At 43.3% G+C, this 20973-nt stretch overlaps 1 protein-coding gene across 6 annotated transcripts in view; it reads left to right on the top strand.

Annotated features, from left to right (window-relative positions):
* Positions 1-20973, top strand: part of ARHGAP26 (Rho GTPase activating protein 26) — a 547512-nt gene that overhangs the window by 281053 nt on the left and 245486 nt on the right. For all 6 annotated transcript variants that reach the window (XM_075601056.1, XM_075601054.1, XM_075601057.1 and 3 more), the window contains exon 17: positions 958-1063. In XM_075601056.1, the coding sequence (XP_075457171.1) occupies positions 958-1063 (106 nt within the window). The remainder of the gene's footprint in view (positions 1-957; positions 1064-20973) is intronic.

Raw genomic sequence — 20973 nt, 5'->3', positions numbered from 1 at the left:
ACAATTTCCACAGGTGTCTCACAGCCCTAAACTGTCTTGCTTTTCATACTATAATATTTAAAGCTCTAGTTTTAATATTGCAAGGGTATATCAGCTAGTTTTATATATTTATTGGCCCATGTTGCAATGTCTGAGGAGATCACAAAGTACTCAGGAGGCAGGTAACACTATTGGCAGCAAAATATATGTCCTTTATGGAGTCTGTGTGGGTGTATGAATCTTTTAGGGAAATCTTGCATGTGTGTGTTGGCTAAGTTTAAGGTTAGTAAGTTTCACCCCAGTTTTGACCTGCAAAAAGACAACGCTGGGGAAAGTTGATAAAAGGAAACACAAAATATAACATTATTCCCATAACTGTCAAGTAATCGCCATAATTACTGTGATTGTTCCATCAAACAAATGATTGAGGTGACTTAAAGGAACCTTGCACGTGTTGAACAATGAAGCAAACTTTTTTTGCAAAGGTTCTGGTATATACAATATTTCTGCATTGGTATCAGAAAAGGAGAGCGAGCCTTATCTAATGTTTTTAAAAAACAAAAACAAAGTAGGAACTGAGTTTGTTGATAAAAAAAAATGTTTTGTAATACTGCAGGTTGGTACATAAAAAGAGGACTGTGGATACCCTAGAAATTGCACCCCTGCATCTAACCATTTCCCACATTACATTACACGTTTGCTAAATTGGGATTTAAACATGATTCAACAAATCAATTTGAAACTAGTATCATCAGCCACAAAGATCTAATAGTCTGATTCGTAATATTACATACTGAGTGGTCATGTTAACACTGTATATTGCAGAATTGCTAATAGCATGTATTACTGTACTTTGATATTCGAGGTCCTCGCTGTATCAATGCCGGCACTGATAAGATCACAACTGTAGGGTTCTTGCGCACAATTTACTGTATATTTCTATTATGAGTTTTATGTAGACTTATCTTCTCATTAAAGAACTGGAGAACCACGAGTCAAGAATCAAGGAGATCCATTGTCTGATTCACCGTCTACCGGAGAAAAACCGCCAGATGCTGCACTTACTCATGAAGCACTTGGCAAAGTAAGGTGTTTTTTGTTTTATTTATTTATTTTTGTATGATTATTAAAATTAAATGTGAAGTTCCTCCTAGGGTTCAGGCCTTGCAGGTCAAGGATAAAGATACATTTTTGCGGTGTGTAATCATCTCGGAAAGATTTGTCGCTGATTATTCCTTCAGTGGTGCATTGTAGCAGGATTTATCTGCCACTTGCAAGAGCCAAAGTGTGTAACAGGCATACCCCGGTTTAAGGACACTCACTTTAAGTACACTCGTGAGTAAGGACATATCGCCCAATAGGCAAACAGCAGATCGCGTATGCGCCTGTCAGCACGTCCTGAACAGCAATACCGGCTCCCTACCTGTACCGAAGCTGTGCGCAAGCGGGGAGACTATAGAGCCTGTTACAAATGCGTTATTTACATCAGTTATGCACGTATATGATGATTGCAATACAGTACATGCATCGATAAGTGGGAAAAAGGTAGTACTTCACTTTAAGTACATTTTCGCTTTACATACTGCACCGACACACTTTATTCGAGCAAATACCCAGTATGTACCTGGCAGATACCTGGAATGCGCCGCTCCTCACCTCTGACAAGCCCCGTTGTGTTTGCCTTCCCAGCCTGGGTTCATGCCTGGCTGACGGGCGGCTGATCTGTTAAATGATAATGATTAGGATTTAATAGGCTGCAATGCTTCGCGTGTCTACCAGATGGCATAAATTCATGAATTGTAATGCAGTATATATATATATATACTGTGCAGTATTGCAGCCATCGGGAATAAAATGCTTCAATCCCTGCTTGGAAAATACCTCAATGCACTCGGGCAGAAAACAGTCACAAACCTCAATACACCCGGGTATACCCGAATTCGTGGGACTAGCCGAGCTCGAATAAAGTGTGTCGCCAGTGTACATGCTCCGGTCCCATTGCGTACGTTAATGCGGGGTATGCCTGTACTTACTAAAGTTGACTGCAAAACCAGTGTGGAAGAATCGCACAATATTGATCGAAGAAAACACTCATATTTTCAATGCCATTCTTTTCATTTGATAAACGTGATGTTATCGTATTTGTATGGCCCAATTTTTGTAGCTGGGAAACTTTAGTCAATAACCCCCAAAGACATAAAAACTTCTCTCAGAATTCACTTTTACAGTTACGCTTGTGGTTTTGCTACAGAGTGTGGATTAATAGATGATAAAATCATTAAAATATCTTCTAAATCGTGTACATTTTTGTAGTGTAAGCAGAGTTGCACTTTTGGATTTAGTGCATTTAGTGCATAGTATGCTGTTTCCTATACGTTACTATAAAAATAAAAATAACTGCTAGAGTACTATATGGTAGACAGAGTTCCCTGCGAAACAGGAAGGAACTCTTCTTATGAATGTCTTGTCTGTGATACTGATAGATAAACTGTATATTCATACTGTATTAAGTGTGCCCTTACCAGGAATTACGTTGATTTGTATGGGGTGACCCAGTTGTCTAGGTGCAGCTAAAATCACATTTTCCAAGTACACGATCTGGATGCATAACCTTTACCATACTGGAATTATTCTCACTTATGGATGCTGAGTTTCTGCAGTGTGCCAGGATTAACTGTAAAAGATAGGTGAAGATGAGCGCATGCAAAAATTAAAATATAGAAACACTTTTTAGAGAAAGTAAAATCTTCACAACTGATGATAATACACAGACAATGTTGAGTGATGGCACAGTCTTACCTGCTATCTGCTGCTTCCGCATTCGTCAGCCAACTGCCAGATGATGCTAGGCAGGAGCGGGAGATGTTTAGTTTGTGCTCAAAGGCAGGAGTCGCCACAGCTAAGGAACACTCAATGATCTAAGAGGTAGCCTTTATTTCGTCAGGAATCAGCTGCAAGACTTAATCCTATGCGTTTCGTAGTAAGCTGCCACTTCAGGGATACCTGACTGCGGAAGCAGCAGATAGCGGGCAAGGCTGTGAGCTCCATTCTCCTTACACCGGAGACTTAGACGAACAAAGCAAGTGTTTCCAGACGAGACAGTTATACTGAGGAGGAATCCTAGTAATACCCTGGGAGGTGTCACCTACCTGTGGACATTACTATGCGCCGCAGGAGATCCTGACTGATGACATCAGAGGGTGCAGAGTGAGACTGCTCCGGTTGCTCCCCCGCCGGCTGAGTACATGAAATGTTTATATATGCTTTCCTGATGTACGCAGATATATTACCTGTGGGGTTGGAATTAGAACTCTAGAGAGACACAGATTGGGATCTACATGATAGGTAGGGGTGAAACAAGTTCAAAGTGTGTTCCCCTATTCCAGAGCACTGAAGCTTGTTTAACAAGATTACTTGTTCAAACATGTCACGGGCGGCCAGGACTAACACACCAGGGGTCAATGCGCCAGACAGAAACACAGTTTATAAAATGAATTTATTGGAAAAAGAAAAATATCCACAACTATTGAAGGTAAATCAACACATACACACAACTGGGAAAGTGGGGTATCCTATAAACATAGGTGCCGGGAACTACCTAAAGAGATTTTCCCTGTTCTGTCTTCCTGCAGCGTCTCCCAGTTGCTAACAACTTCTTCCCAAACTGCTGCTGCTTAGGTAATCTCTTCCACAACTAAAAACACTTGCAGGTAAAAAAAGAGCTGACCTTATCTCATCTAGCTAGGTGTTTGCAATGTGAACCAGCCCCTGGTTGGTGGGGGGAAGGGAAACACAAACACAGCCACATGCAATGCATCACAGACCCATTTGCAGCATTTCAGACAAAAACAAAATTAACCCCTGATCCCTGAAGTGCTGGAACCAGGCTACAAAATACATATACACATATAACATAATACAAATGTATTACTGACAGGTAGGGGTAATGGCAGGCTTGACCTTTATTAAAAGCAGTCACATTTACCCCTACCGTCACAAACAGTCTCAAAAGCCTTTGCAAAACCTTTCAATATTGCACCAGTAAATTGTCCCAGTTCCATTCCACCCTTTGATCTCATTGCAAACTTTTAAGATGGCAGTTACCGTAGAGTGGTTTGTAGTTTTTTGGTTAGGTGACCAAACCTAGTTCAGGTATAGAGATGTGTGAAACTTCTGCAGGAATTTGCAACCAATGCAAAATGTGCCGTCTCTTTTTTTATTTATTTATTTATTTTATAAATATCGTATTTCCTCGATTCTAAGACGCCATAGATTGTAAGAGGCACCATCGATTTGGCCCTTACAATCGAGGAAAATTACTTTTTCACTTACCATGTTTCATGAGAGGTCCCATATCAGCGGAGGATGAAGCGGGCGGTGGCAGGAGAGGTCCCACGTCTGCAGATGGTTGAGTGGATGGGCGGGAGAACAGGTCCCAAGTCTGCAGGTGAATGAAGATAACAGAGCGGGTGGGCAGTGGCAGGAAATCATAATAGCAAGATAGCTGAGCAGGAGCAGAGTGGCATAGGGGGGGAACAGCTGGGGAGGAGCACATGGTAACACCAGAAGTTGACCAGTGTCTGACTTCCGTTCCCCTATGCTGCTCTGCGCCTGCTCAGTTCTCCTGCTATTATGATCTCCTGCCGCCGTCACCGCCCGCCCGCTATCTTCTTATCTTCTTTCACCTGCAGACTAGGGACCTATCCTGCCGCCACCGCTACACTCCCGCCTGCTGTCCATCTTCAACCATCTGCAGACGTGGGACCTCTCCTGCCGCCGCCCGCTTCGTCCTCCGCTGACATCAGACCTCTCCTGAAACATGGTAAGTGAAGAGTGGGTTAGTACTGTGGACACTTTTTATTTTTTTGAATACATCGATTCTAAGACGCACCTCGATTTCAGACATGTGAAAATCGGAAAAAAGGAATCGTCTTAGAATCGATGAAATAGGGTAGGTGAATTTTTTTGCGGTCAGAGTTTGCATGCAATTTTCAGAGCATAAGTGACTGTGTATTGTAATTTCTATTTTGTCGCCAATTTGTGAAATTCACTAATCACTAGTTTAAATGAATGCTTAGGATATATAGTGTGATGCCGTCACTGCCCTCTAAGGCCAAGAATGGGGCAGTTGTGGGACTTTACAGCTCTCATAGAGTTAATCATTCTGGAAAGGTCTGTTCAGCTGTGAGTTAATGAGCTAATTAGCCTAGTCTGTATAGTCAGGAAGTGATACAGAGATCCCCCTCCCCCCCCCCCATGCTGCCAGAAACACACTGTTGAGAGTGACACAGAGAGGGTGAGAGACGCTGCTGCTATACTGATCTGAAGGCACACACACAGACAGCCCTGTGAGAGACTGAAAGGAGACCTGCTGCAGGTACACTGGGTAAAGTGGGGAAAGAGTTTAGTTCTCCCACGATTAGTTAGGGACTAAGCAGTATTAGTCAGTACTCCTGGAAGGAGTTAGGTCTTTTGTTTCTGTTTTGTGTTATGAGTTAACCCTGTACCTGCTTTGTACCCTGTAAATAAACCCCTGCTTAGAAAGTACAGTGTTTCCTGCCTTTGATCTGGACAAAAGATCCGACGCTGGGACTGAGACGTCACACTTGGAGTTTAACGCGGGCAGTCCATAAGGCAGTGAAAGAGGAAAATGGAGGAATTTCTGACCTCGCTTCAGTACAAACAAGCAGAAAATTCTGCTATTTTAATGCAGGGGTTGCAGCAATTGGCAAAGACCCAAGAGGAGATGTTAAAATCCTATAATGAGAGTTTACAACAGATGACAAAGTCACAAACTGAAAGTACGGCGGCGTTAGTACAGCAGATGGCGCTGTCCCTACATCAGACGCTAAAAGAAGAGCAAAACGAGGCGCAACTTCGCCTACACCAGGAGCTCCGAGTGTTGGGAGAGAAAATTACCGCCCAGCCTAGAGTGGCCCCACAGGTCACTCACCAGGTAAAAATGCACCTCATTCAGAAAATGACGATGGACGATGACATTGAGGTGTACCTGTCAATCTTCGAGCGCACCGCAGTACGCAAAGGGTGGCCAGCTGAGGAGTGGGCGGGAATAATAGCTCCCTTCCTGGTGGGTGACCCACAACAGGCCTATTATGACTTAGAGCCCGAGCAAGCTAAAGACTATGACACCCTGATGGCGGAGATTATGGCATGGCTAGCCTCGCGGTTCGGGCCCAACGGTTCCATTCTTGGCGTTGTGATATAGAGAAGACACCCCGCTCTCAACTCTATAATCTTATACACTCTGCAAGGAAGTGGCTCCAGCCTGAGGTATGTTCCATCGCTGCAGTTGTCTAAAGATTTGTTATAGACCGGTTCCTGAGGGGTCTCCCCTGCACCATCCAGAAGTGGGTGAGCCAGAGTGACCCCAAAGACGCCGAACAGTTGGTCGCTTTAGTCGAATGTTACTTGACTGCCGAGGAGATGTCCAAGAGTTCAAGTCCAGATGAGTGCTCCAGTTCTCTCTTCCTGCGCTCCAGGAGGTCTGATAAGATTATTCATCCGAATAGGAATCCCCAAGGACTCATTGACTTGCGTAAAGGAGTAGGAAGTCCCACAGCACCTAGGAGGGACTCTGGTCTCGTTGTTCCCAGTAGACTGGAGACAAAACACCGACCCAGTTTTGGAAGGTATATATAGTGCTACAGATGCCATGAACTTGGACATGTGGCCGCAGTTTGCCCTCGGAACACGGAACCAATGGAATGTAACTTTTCTTTGGGGCATGGTTCGTGCTGGGTTTCTACGGTTCAGCACAGTTCTTGCAGTTCAGAAGAGGACGACGAGGACTCCTATTTGGCCCCGCGTGAAGGACAACCTCCGTGTGCAACAGAAGCTGCAGGGAAAGTTTACCCCGTGGCATCAGAAAAGACCAGAGGTGGACTACAACACAGAGCGCTTGGCGCAATCGTCACAGGAGTGACTACTAGCCTTGGTATGACAAAGGCTACCGATACCGCCATAAGCAGAAATCCAAGTGAGTCCGACCAAAAGAGTGTTGACTGGAAACGGTTCTATGAGGAGTCCCAACAAGACGTTCAACGCCTCATCGGAAAGCTAGAAGTTTCTCAGCGAGAGGTCTGCATGTTAAAAAGAGAGCTGGGTAAAGTAAAGCAGCAAGTGCTACAGGAGCGACTGAGTACCCAGTGGGTCCCCGCCAAGCAGCATGATGATCTGAAGGCCACACTGAGCCTTACCCGAGCATTACTGGTAGCAGAATACGAAAAAACTAAAAATGTCCAAACCTTGGAATCTGAAAAACTGAAGTTGGATAAAAGGCTTCTAGAGCTAAAGCGGATAACTGAACACAAGTCCCAGCAACTCACAGCCATAAAGGAGGACAACCTCAAGCTGGAGAAAGAGCTAGAGAAGCAGAGAGCCTGCTCCATCACCAAAAATCAGTACACCCAGGAGAAAGAGGTGTGGAAAACAGAAGCAGCGGCAATCCTAGCGACAAAAACTAAAGAGATCCAAAATCTGAAGGATGTGCTGACACAAACCCAGAGCAAGCACCGGGAAGAGATGAAGGCCCTGAGAGGAATTGAATTGGCAGCTGCCTTGAGCCAGAAAAGAAGTATAGAAGGACAGCTTCAAGACCTGAGGAAGGACCTGGAGTTTAAGCGTGCTGGCCGCAAGAAGGCAGAGAAACAACAGCGTGACCTAGGCGAAGAGCTCGAAGCTCTGAAGACTGAGTGGGATACTACGCTGGACTCTATTACTGCTCAGCAGGAGGTCTAATGAAGAAAACCTTTAAGAAGAGGTGGATGTCAGACATGTCTGACAAAGAGGTTGGTGCACGGGATACTGCACGGGCCGCTCACAGGACAGTGTTTCGCTGGGGGGAGGGATATGTGATGCAGTCACTGCCCTCTAAGGGCTAGAATGGGGCAGTTGTGGGACTTTACAGCTCATAGAGTTAATCAGGTCTGTTCAGCTGTGAGTTAATGAGCTAATTAGCCTAGCCTGTATAGTCAGGAAGTGATACAGAGATTTGCCCCCCCCCCCCATGCTGCCAGAAACACACTGTTGCAAGAGACACAGAGTGTGAGAGACACAGCTGCTATACTGATCTGAAGGCATACACACAGATAGCCATGTGAGAGACTGAAAGGAGACCTACTGCAGGTACACTGGGTAAAGTGGGGAAAGAGTTTAGTTCTCCCATTATTAGTTATTGACTAAGCAGTATTAGTCAGTACTCTTGGAAGGAGTTAGGTCTTTTGTTTGTTTTGTGTTATGAGTTAACCCTGTACCTGCTTTGTACCCTGTAAATAAACCCCTGCTTAGAAAGTACAGTGTTTCCTGCCTTTGATCTGGACAAAAGATCCGACGCTGGGACTGAGACGTCACAATAGATAGTGAACAAAATCGTGTAAACTTTTAGAAAACTTTTGCTTTTTTCTAGTTTTGTGCTAAAGTTACACTATGTAATTGTCACAAATTAATGTTCATCAAAATAAGGATTTCATTGGCACTTACAACTATAAAAATTTAATTCAATAAGCATTTGCATGTTCTAAAACAATATTTGCACATTTACAAATTACAAGTCTTCAGTATTTGGTAGGAAATCCCTTTGCTTTCAACAGAACATTTCATCTTCTAGCCATTGAATAAGCCAAGTTTGCAGTTCCTGGCTTGCCATGCAGTCCGAGATCATAACGCTCACTGGATGCTTCATTATAGCTGTAGTACACTCTGGCAGCAAGTCTTCTCCTATTCATCAAATATGGTGCAAACCATTACTTCCAAAGATCGATATTTTTATTTTGTCACTACATATAAGATTTTATGTGTCTTGTACTGTCCAATCAAGATGCTCCCTGGTGCAAAGAACTCTAATTTTTCCTTGTTGCCGCTTCAGATACGACCTCTTTCGGAGAATCCTTCCTTTTAAGCTACAGTTAAATGGTAAACGTCAAACTGTTCTGTCACTCACTGTCATACCAGAACTGGGAAAAATAGGTTGTATGTCGTGTGATCTCCTATTTTATAGGGGCAGTCGTGTTAACCTCAGTCATCTTGTGGAGCTCTGCACTTTTTTCTTCCTCTTCCTTGTTTTGGTGTTGTACAGATTCTGTCTTGCGTTGTACAGATTTTTTTTCCCAAGTCCCCCCCAATTTACACTTGTTCTAGGTGAGTGGATGAGTTGTTAGTTTGCGCTTTGACCATCACACTTTGGTTGCCATCACACTTTGGTTGTAAGTCTGCAGATTTCCACACTGCACCAATGGATCTGATGTGGTTGACCAATCACATTACTTACCATCACAGTTTTATTGCAAGATACTTCAATCAATTCTCCTCCTCACTTTTAAAGCTTTACTCTCTTCTGCCCCTCCTTACATCTCAGCCCTAATTTCTCACTATGCACCATCCTAACTATTGCGTTCGGCTCAAGGATGTCTTCTCTCTACCCCCTTTGTATCTAAAGCCCTCTCCCGCCTTAAACCTTTTTCACTGACTGCCCCACACCTCTGGAATGCCCTTCCCCTCAATACCCGACTAGCACCCTCTCTATCCACCTTTAAGACCCACCTTAAAACACAGCTGTTAACGAAGCATATGAATAGCACTGTGGTTAATACTATACACCTGATACATAAAGCTTGGCCCCCTGCAGGCGCTCTTACTAGAACGCCCTCCTGCTGTCTCTGTACCTTCTCCCTACCTACCAATTGGATTGTAAGCTCCTCGGAGCAGGGAGTCCTTTTCCTAAATGTTAATTTTTATGTCTGAAGCACTTATTCCCATGATCTGTTATTTGTATTTTTTTTAATGATTGTCACATGTATTACTGCTGTGAAGCGCTATGTAGATTAATGGCGCTATATAAATAAAGATATACATACATACATCTTTAAGGTGTTAATGTGAACTGCTCAGCACAGAAAGCTGTAACGACACCTACAGCACTTCTTCTTTTTGGGATAAGTGACAAAGCATATAGCCTGTGCTTTACCTCTTCCGTTCTGAAGGGGCCAGCAACGTATCACAGAGGGTTTAACAAATTTGCTTTTCCATATTGTGTTTGTTTTTTTTGCCAACTGTGCTTATTACTGGTGGGCAAAGTTTCAGGGTCACAATTTTCCAATTGTGCCATCTCACCTGCCTCACTGTTCATGTGCTGCTCACTCCGACTTTGAATTTAAAAAATTTGAGTGAGATCTGCGGTTTGTTGTCCTCAAAATATGGAGAGTTAAGCATCTTAAGTTAAACATACCAGTGCTCAGATATCCATTCTGTTCTTGTATGTTTTCCAATTATCAGCATTTTTAATGAGTCAGATTTATGATAATGTTTTTAACGCAGAATGACATTTCTGTTTTTGAAAGTTGATATAACCCACTTTCTCTTGTATATACAATATGAGATGAAAATTACAACAAATTTGGCCTTTTGTACTAATAACCTTGTTTGCTTCTGCAGGGGCATTAAAGCAGAACAGTATAGCACTGCATCACTCTCCAGATCTAAAGCAATGAATTGGGGGAGTGTAATTTTGTTTTTCTTCAATAAGAGGGTGTCTCTTGCCCAGGATTACTGGGGTGTGAGCCCATCTGACAATCAGTAAAAGATGGAATAGTCTTTGAGCCTGCGACAGCCTGTACGACAACCTCTTCTTCCCATTGATCAAACGTTCTCTGGCGAATAGTAAAATGTCCTTGAAACAACACATTAGACACCAACTGGTTTCAATTGCGTCCTCTGTGTGTGTTCCTGTATAAAGTCCGTGTAACACCTAGTAGTACGTAACGCACTTCCTCGGTATACAATCCCTTAAATCCAGAGCTCGCAACAAGGCCTGCGCAAAGGGGCAGTTCCAGAAGAGGTGCATGACAGTTTCATTCACTGTGTTGCACCTGAGCCGGTGCCTCACGAGGCTGAGTTTGCTCTCATACTAGTCCGCCCTCACGGGGAGTCGCCCATGTATGGCCCGCCGAGCAATGTCCTTGTGTTTGTTTGTTAGTCTTTTCGATGCCACATTCCTCCACACCGTTTCAAAAGTGTTGGGGTGGAGTCCTGGGACCGATTCCATGAGGTCTTTGGCCCTGATCATTTTGTAGATGACTTTGGGCTTCCACAGATCTGGTTTTACATGTTGTTTTGCCTCACAAACTTCCTCACGTCCCTGTAGAACCAGGGCGTGTGCCAGTTGTAAGGTATGGAGCTGTCCCACCCCACTGCTCTCCAGAGCGGCAGGAGTAGGAAGCGGGACATGGAGTATCCAGAAGAGTCCTTGTCGCAGTCCCTCAGGGTGATTCGCATGCAGTTGCTTATAAAGAAAGCACACAGCCCAGTAGGGATGTCAGGGATTCCTTTACCCCCTCGCGCGGCTCCTTGCACATCACTTCGTGCTTGCCCCTCTCCATCTTTGCTCCCCAAACAAAGCGGAACACTGCCATGGAGATTTGCTGACAGGTTCTGCTTGAAGGTGGGTATGCCTGGGCCACGTACTCAGAACAGGAAGGATCTCGTTCTGCAGCACCAGTTTTTTTCCCTCTATGGTGAGGGGTCTGAGGCAGACAGCTGTTTCGACCTTATTGGGTCTCCTCAGTGTGGGGTTGGTTATACTGGCTTTGCAAAATAAAGCAGGGATAGGTTTCACCACACTTAGTTAAGTTATATTCAGTAAAAAAAAGTGACAAAAACCTCCACAGTAAAGCATATAGCAAATGGAAATATTACTGTATGCTCATTTGCATGTCTTTGTAAAGTCTGCAATCCCGCCTTTCACCATTATCTTATCATTATCTTAAACTAGGCTGTGCTCAAAGCTGTGAAATGCAGCAAGCTTAAGCTTATAGGGGACCATGTTAAATGGTTTTGAAGCAAAAGGTGACACTGAGTGCTCATTTGCATGTCATTTCCCAGAATCCCTTGCTGCTGTTGAAGCGCTGTGCTGGGTGATAATGGTGAAAGGCAGGGTTGCAGACCTGTCTAAGACATACACATGAGAATACAGTAATATTTCTATTTGATATATTTATATATATATCTATATCTAACACACATACACATACACACACACGGTTGCAGACCTGTCGAAGACATGCAAATGAGCATACAGTAATTTCCATTTGAGATATATATATATATATATATATATATATATATATATATATATATATATATATAGTTAAAGTTAAGTTATAAAGTTAAGTTATAGTTAAGTTTAAAAAAAAAAAAAAAAATTTTTTTTATATACACCATACACATTTTAAGTTATGGAACAAAAAGATGGGGGAGCACAGTGTGAGGAAGAGTATGTGTTATTCGGGAAGGTGTGTCTTCTTTCACTGGTGATCAATATGGTGAGATCACCTCAATTGATTCATCAGCTGTAGGGTAGACTTGATGGGTGGGAGAGATATGTACATATAAGTGTATATGAAAATGGGTATATAACTCACACGGCCTTGTGTAAGTTCTATTACATGAAGGTTTCTTTAACTCTCGGCTTTTTCTTATGGTGTAGGTTGTTGTTCTGTTTTTTATTCTTTATCTATATTGGGTTCTTGAATGTTCCGCACCGCAGAGGTAATTTCTTCCTTCTAGAGGTCTCCCTCTCAGAGAAAAAGAAAAGCAGTTAAATCGATACAAATGCAAACGACAACTGTGATGCGGGGAGGTATTTATGAGAATAATAAAAGATAATATCTATCATTCACACAGGCTAATGTGAGCGTAATCCTCTAGTGGTATCTTGGTTTTCACTCTCCCTTGTACTCAGGCAGTTAATCGCCTTCTGAGCTTGATCCTGCTGGGGTTTCGAGTCACAGAGGGGCACCACGGAGGAAACACGCGAAATCTAGAGGCTGTATTATACCCTTCTTATTTTTCGTTTCATTTTTGTTTATTAACAATCCTATATATATATCATACAGAGACAGCGCCCAGGTATTTTTCCAAACCTACATCTTAAGTTATGGTGGGTGAAAAAGGCCACAAGAAACCTCCACCGTAAAGCATATAGCAAATGAAAAGATCACTTGTGTCTTAGACAGCTCTGCAACCCCGCCTTTCAACCATTATCACCTAGCATACAGTGCTTCCACTGTAGCAAGGGATTCTGGGAAATGACATGCAAATGAGCACACCATGTCACCTTTTGCTGAAAAACCATTTTTACATGGAACCCTTATAAGCTAATGCTCGCTGTTAACAGAGCATTTAAGCACAGCATGGGATTATATGCAAAGCCAGAGAAACCACTCACAGCCTTTTTTTCAACCTTGATGGGTCTCATCAGTGTGAGGTTGGTACAACCATATATATGATCCTGATGAGCTGTGTTATCATGTGCTGTGAAAGGGAGCTTCACACCATCCATGTCAACAGCCTTAGCCAATAATAGCATTTTATATTTGTTAGCGTGCATATATATTTTTTGCATACATAGTAAGACTGGTTGTGCCATTTTTCTGTGGTTTGATGCAGATTATTTTGGTCTTCAGTATATTATTCTGTGGGTCTATACAACAAATGGGGCACAGTCTTTAAGTGCCGGTACAGGTCGTTGCACTTGATCTGGTGTCAACTCCTATTGACTTGTATGTAACAACGGATCAGATGCCATAACACATACTACCACTTGATGAATGTGCCCGCATGATCCTAGGGATGAAACATTTAAAAAAATAAAGGTGAGGAGATACTACTGCGTTTTCCACAGGACACAGTAAAATGTACAGACTATCCACCCTGCCATTAGTTCCTTGCAGCTGCGAATGGTGTTGCTTAGTCTTCACATGGCTCTTTAACTTCAAGGGAATCGGAAGTGGTTGCAGAGATGTCTGTTCATGTGAACTGTTCTCCTTTCCAGTCAGGTACATATAAAAACATTCATGGTGTTCTTGAAAAAGATAAGGCACTATAATTACTTTAGTGGTTCAACCAAGTAAGTCAGTAAATTAAAATTCTATAGAATGCAGAAGATCTGAAATATGGATATAAGTAATGATCATGAAATCAGTTCTGCAGAGCTCTAAGAAGCGGTCCTTTGTGTACAGCTCTTGTGAGATCACTTACGATGTGAAATCCACAATGTCTTTGTAAATATGAAAATTAAGCAATCCGTCTGGCTGGGAATAAAAAGAGAACAGCTCTACTGATCTATCACTGATAAGAATGAAAATGTTCAGCTGTTCACTTGAAAAAATGTTTCTTTAGTACATTGTGGTTCCACCTGCATTACATGGTTGTATGAGACATACAGTATATCTTCTGATATATTCACAATGTAGCCCTGATCATTACTATCTACCGTGTCATCATTGCAAGTAAAAAATAAAAGACAAAATATCACTACTGGACGTTTTTATGGTGTACCATTTGAATAAACATGAACACTGTTGGTAATTAATGGGCCATAGACCTGCTTTTCAGACATAAGTCAATTTCATAATAACATTCATGATAATATACTTAATTATAAGTACTGTATATGTATCAAAGAGAAAGTGATGCAATTCTGGGGCCAACAAAATCTGAACCATTAAAGAAAAAAAATCCCATTGAAGGCGATAGGGTTTTTTCCTTTAATACCTCTGAAACATTTTTTAGCCCTATAATAGCACCACATTTACATTGATACATACAGTAGACTGCACAATGCGGTGTAGAATGTTTGGAGCGGACATAGCAGCGAGCTTCTGCCGACGGCGTTTTAGTCGTTGCCAAATATCCCATTCCGGCACAATGTTCCATCCGTTGAAACCTACTGTACTGTATAGATTTGTATTTGGAATAGTGGGATAACATTCAGCATACTGTATTACTGCCCTGAAAGACATGCTGGAAAACTTGACAGACCTGCCTCTGTTCAGGTCCTTTATTGATTGGCTGATTTTCTGATGACCTCATAAAGGCCTGAGCCCCCACCTCCCAGCCTTTCGCTTTTGATGCACATCAGCAGCATTGTGATGTGGAATTTACATCATGGTTTATGACACAGTGGGCACTCGAGTTGTATAAATAGTAGCACTTCTTCACAGCCCTTCTCAACAGTAATGTTTAGGCAGAGAACTTGAAGGTGCTGTAGCAAAGAGGGGACATGGTAAAAATGAGTGTAAAGCAAGGCTGGAATAGATGAGCAAGTGTAACTGTGACCATAGAGCTTGGATGGACCCAAAGCGGTAATGCACAATAAAGAAGGTACTGTAAATCATCCATAATCATGTTTCATTTCGGCCTCTGAAGCTGAGACTGTTATGTTTGGCAGATCAATTTTTCCCAGTGCATCATTTAATAATTGTTGGTTGAAAACTACTGGTATTGTTGGTCTCGTACAAATCTGGGGACAATAGATGTGCTGCCATGAATTAGCCTAGTTTGCACAAGTGAATGAAGTGTAAAGTGTCTTCCAGGACAGGAAATGTGCATTTCATAGCACCAATTGGTAAACATGGGCCATAATATTCAGGTTCTATGCACAGTAGCCCATTTATAAAAATGTATCCTCCAAAATATTGATAATTCTTATTTATTTCCTTTAAAATAAAAAAATGTAAACTCATTTGACTGCATTTCATTCTTCTACTCTTTCCTTTCCAAATCCAGTAAACATAAATAAATGTAATTGGATGCTTTGTTCAGTAGGCGAAAGCGTTTGAAATATTAAATGTCTGGGAGGTTAAAAAGGAGCTCTCCCCAGAGCCCAGTTGAGTCTAAAGGTTTCCATGGTATTCTCGGAAGTTGAAGATTAAGGAAATAATTATTTTTAACACAGGACATGCTCTGGGGCAACATACAGTAGAGGCAACTCTTATTCTAACAAAAACCAGTGGCAATTCCCCAAAAAACCCAGGAAACACCCAGGTACATTCTGAATACATGCCTTAAACTTTCCTTAAACTAGCCCCAGCATTTCTGCATTGATTAATGGCCTATCAGATTAACAGCGGGGGTCCCTGGCAGTCCCATTCAAACTGAATTGGACTGCCAGGGATCCCTGCTGTGTTAATCCTATGGGTCGTTAGTCAATGCAGAAATGCCTTAAACGTGCCTCAAACTAGCCCAGAACATACCCAGCACATACCCAGAATGTAACCCGGCTAGTTTACGGCAAATGTTAGAATAAACGTTGCCTCTACTGTACTTTTATATTCTATAAGTAAAACGTATAGAGGCTTCTCTGGGGACTGCTGCTTTAATAGTGGAAATAGATCCAGTCTTAAAATAAAAAATAATGTATAAAATGTTTACTTTTAAAAGGAAAAGATGATTTGTATTTTTGTATAAGGAAAAAACATCTAGTTTTAGTATAAGAAAAGCAAGAATAATATAAGAAAATGATTTGCAGAGCAGTTATAAAGATGGCCTTTGGAGACCCTGCGAAAAGCTTTTCTTCACTACTACATTCCCCCAAGTTAAGAAAAGTACTGTATGATATTGCAACGTCGTAAATATGAAACTTTAAAAAGTATACTCTATTTTGGCCAGTTTTATATACAACTAGCTGATATACCCGGGATTGCCGGGGCGGGGGGCGTGAAAGGCGGGGGCGTGAAGGGCAGGGACGTGAAGGGCAGGGAGGGGGGCGTTAAACTGAGGGAGGGCGGTGGGTAGAAAGTGAGGGAGGGGGGTTGCGTAGAAAGTGAGGGAGGGGGAGGGTAGAAAGTGATTAGAAAGTGAGGGAGGGGTGGGTAGAAAGTGAGGGAGGGGGGTGGGTATAAAGTGAGGGAGGATGGGGGTGGGTATAAAGTGAGGGAGGGTGGGGGTGGGTAGAAATTGAGGGAGGGGGTGGTGGGTAGAAAGTGAGGGAGGGGGTGGGTGTTGAGGGAGGGGTGGGTGTTGAGGGAGGGGGGGTGGTTGAAAGTGAGGGAGGGGGGTGGTTGTAAGTGAGAGAAGGGGGGTGGTTGAAAGTGAGGGAGGGGGGGAAAAAGTGAGTTGGGGAGGGGGGAGGTTGGGGTGAAAGTGATGCACAAATTGTTGCCAGGAGTAAAATGTCACACACACACACACACACACACACACACACACACACACACACACACGTAGTGAGAGGTGGTGGAGAGTGGAACTGCTGCAGATCCTAGGAGGCTGCTTGGCCCCCCAGCGGCCATGCCCCGGCTGCACGGCCACCGGAGGGCCGGGGGAGGGAAAGGAGCGCCGGGGAAGGAAAGGAGTGTTGATGGTGCGGGAAGAAGGCGGACATTTTGTGAAGGGTGAAAAATTTTGAAGCAGACGGACATGATGTGATTTGGGAGTGTTGATGGTGATATGTTCTGAAGGCGGACATTTTGAGTAGGTGAAGGCGGGAAGGGAGTGTTGATGGTGCGGGAAGGCAGACATTTTGTGAAGGGTGAACATTTTAGAAGGACATTTACAGTAGGTGAATGGTACATTTTGTGTCAGAAGGCGGACATTTTGAGTAGGCGGGAAGGGAGAGTTAAGGCGTCCATTTAGTGTTGAGGGTGTATGAAAGCTAGTGTGAAGAATTAGTTTAAGGCGGCCATTTTGTGAGCGGAGCGTCGAGGGAAGGGTAGTGTTAAGAATTATTTGATGGCGGCCTATTTTGTGAGCAGAGCGTCGACAGTGTAAAAAAAAATAATTTTACAGTAATGCAGAAATGTGATGCTGATCGGGAATGGATTGTGCCTATTTAGTAGCGGTGTGTTGGGTTTGGAGGTGCGGCGGCAGGGTTTGGAGCGTCCGTTAAGGCACTGTTACATTTTGAGGTCGTAACGGGCGGGAAGGGAGTGTGCAGCGGAGCGGCCGGAGGTGTAGGGTGCTACAGGGTCATGATGAAGGGAATGGGCGGGAAGCCAGAGGGAGTGTGGAGCGGGCGGGAAGCCAGAGGGAGTGTGGAGCAGGCGGGAAGGAAAAAAATTGACAGGGGTAAAAGTGTGAGGTGGGTTGTGTGGCAGGCGGTAAGGATAAAATTTAGACAGGGGTGATAGTCTGAGGTGGGTTAAATTAGACTGGGGTGATAGTCTGAGGTGGGTTAAAGTTAGCAAGGTCAAAGCCAGAGGGAGTGTGGAGCAGATGTGAAGGAGAAAAATTTGACATGGGTTATAGTCTGAGGTGGATTTAATTTACCAAGGTCAGTGTGTCACTCCGCAGGGGTGATAGTCTGAGATGACTGTCTCAAGGGGTATGGTGTGACAGTGGAGTAGGTGTCTCAGTGATGTCAGTGTAGCTCTTGGCCAATGAGAGTCGTGGGGGAGGCGGACCATGGTCGGGCGGACCGAGGGACCAGTGTGTGTGTGTGTGTGTGTGTGTGTGTGTGTGTGTGTGTGTCACAGTGGAGCGTACCTCTTGGCCAATTAGAGTCGTGGGTGGGCCGACGGACCAATCAGATTCAACACATCTACTAACAATCCAAAAATTTTCAGTTTTATTATATATAGATAGATTGACAGGTTCCAGAAAGACTCGAATCCATCAAATCAGTGGGCATCAAATCTAATTTTCCAATGAGAGGAATCCATAGTTATTATTCCCACAAAAACCTACAAACATAAGCAGCTGGTATATACTGTAAGTAGTGAAAGGTTCATTCATAAAAGACCATTAATAAGCAGATGTGTTTTAAAAGTCTGATTGCTCCATTAGGCTTGTTTACTTAATTGTATGTCTTTATATAGCGCCTTTAATGTACATAGCGCTTCACAGCAGTAATACACGTGACAACAAATAATATAAATAACACACCAAGGGGAGAAGTGCTTCAGACATGACAGTAAAATTTTGGAAAGGGAGTCCCTGCTCCGAAGAGCTTACAATCTAATTGGTGGGTAGGGACTACGTATAGAGACAGTAGGAGGGCGTTCTGTTAAGTGCGTCTGCAAGGGACCAAGCTTTATGTATCAGGTGTAAAACTATCACTCATAGAGCTACTTGTGTGCAGGTGTGTTTTGAGTTGGGTCTTAAAGTTTGATAGAGAGGATGCTTGTCGGATATTGAGGGGAAGGCATTCCAGAGGTGTGGGGCAGTCAGTGAGAAAGGTTTAAGGCGGGAGAGGGCTTTAGATACAAAGGGGGTAGAGAGAAGACATCCTTGAGCAGAACGCAAGAGTCGTGATTGTGTATAGCGAGAAATTAGGGCTGAGATGTAAGGAGGGGCAGAAGAATGTAAAGCTTTAAAAGTGAGGAGGAGAATTGAGTGTCTGATATGGGATTTGATAGGAAGCCAAGAGAGGGATTTCAGCAGGGGAGACGCCGAGACAGATTTACGAAAAGTAATTCTGACAACAGCATTTCGGATAGATTGTAGGGGAGACAGGTTAGAGTCAAGAAGGACGGGCAGCAGGAGGTTACAGTGATCGAGACAGGAGTGAATGAGGTTCTGTGTGTGTTTTTGCAGTTGAGTAACAGAGGAAAGGGCGTATCTTTGTAATACTGCAGAGGAAAAAACTATAGGTTTTGGCTACCCTTTGAATGTGGGAGGAGAATGTGAAAGAGGAGTCGAGTGTGACCGCTAGGCAGTGTGCTTGGATGTACTATCATTCACTCAGTAATCCAACAGTAATGTGGAAGGAGATAGTGGGGCCAGGTTTGGGAGGAAGTATGAGGAGTTCTGTTTTTGCCATGTTAAGTTTGTCGGCGGAGGGCCATCCAGGATGATATACAGTAGCAGAGAGACTTTCAGAAACTCTAGTCTGTACAGCAGGTGTAAGGTCAGGGGTTGAAAAGTACATTTGTGTGTCATCAGCATAGAGGTTTTATTTGAACCAAAGAGATATTAGGTCACCTAGAGAGAGTGTGAAAAGAGAAGAGGTCCCAGGACAGAGCCCTAGGGTACCCCCAGAGAGATTGATAGAAGAGGAGGAGGTGTTGGCAAAAGAGACACTGAAAGTACGATGGGAGAGGTAAGAGGAGATCCAGGATAGAGCTTTGTTATGAATACCAAGAGTATGGAGAATGTGAAGGAGAAGAGGGTGATCCACAGTATCAAATGCTGCAGAGATGTCAAGTAATATGAGCAGAGTGTAATGACCTCTGTCTTTGGCAGCATGGAGGTCATTCGTTATTTTAGTGTGGAGTGAGCAGTATGGAAGCCAGATTGTTGAGGGTCTAGGAGAGAGTAGGTATTGAGAAAATGGAGCAAGCGAGAAAATACAAGACGTTCAAGGAGTTTAGAGGCAAAGGGCAGGAGGGAGACAGGTTGATAGTTAGAAAGACAGGTAGGGTCAAGCTTGCTATTTTTGATTAATGGTATAACTGTTGCATGTTTGAAGGAGGAGGCAAAGGTACCAGAGTAGAGGGAGGTGTTAAAATTGTGTGTGAGCGTAGGGATTATAGTAGGAGCAAGAGGTTTTAGGAGATGGGTTGGGAATGGGGTCAAGAGGGCAGGTGGTAGAGGGAGAATAGATCAGCAACGACACGTCCTCTGTCACAGCAGAAAAAGTCAAGGAAGGCAGGAGGAGAGTTAGGAAGAGGTGTAGGATGGGAGGAGACTACAGAGGGGATGTCCTGATGTAAGTCACAGTGAACATTTCAGCTTTTTCTTGTGTTTAATGTAATAACTTGGCAGTTAACACGTTCAAAGCTGCAACATATTAGGTATGCTGCAAATCCCACACCAGCCAGAGATGGATTTAGGCTTGGTGTATTGTTCAGGGAGTTGGTCTTGAATAGTTAAAGCAGCGGGTCACTTACAGCAGTTGAACTGTGCCAAGGCGGGTCCATGGAGCAACACCATTCCGTAGTTTGTAATTTATTGGGAAGTCCTGATACCAATAGGAGGCACTGGCTGATGCGGGCAATGGTGCTCTCTATAGCGATGTTCCCATAACTGGCTTATTACAATTCTCCATAAATTAGGCAATGTATAGAAATGCAAATCTGTGCCATCTTTAACTCTGACCCCTGTTGCTTTGGTATTTACTTAGAATTCATATTAGGTATAGGGGGGTATGTAAGGTCATCCTGTTTGAAATTCATAACCATCAATTTTTTAAATGGAAAGTTCTTGTCGTACAACTTTTAACAATAAGCGTGCTGCATTAGCAGGTAGAAATGTACTTTT

Source organism: Ascaphus truei, chromosome 5, assembly GCF_040206685.1.
Source record: "Ascaphus truei isolate aAscTru1 chromosome 5, aAscTru1.hap1, whole genome shotgun sequence".
In the NCBI taxonomy this organism is placed as follows: domain Eukaryota; kingdom Metazoa; phylum Chordata; class Amphibia; order Anura; family Ascaphidae; genus Ascaphus; species Ascaphus truei.
Note: the sequence above shows the minus strand (reverse complement) of the source record. Positions and strands in the feature narration are given on the sequence as shown.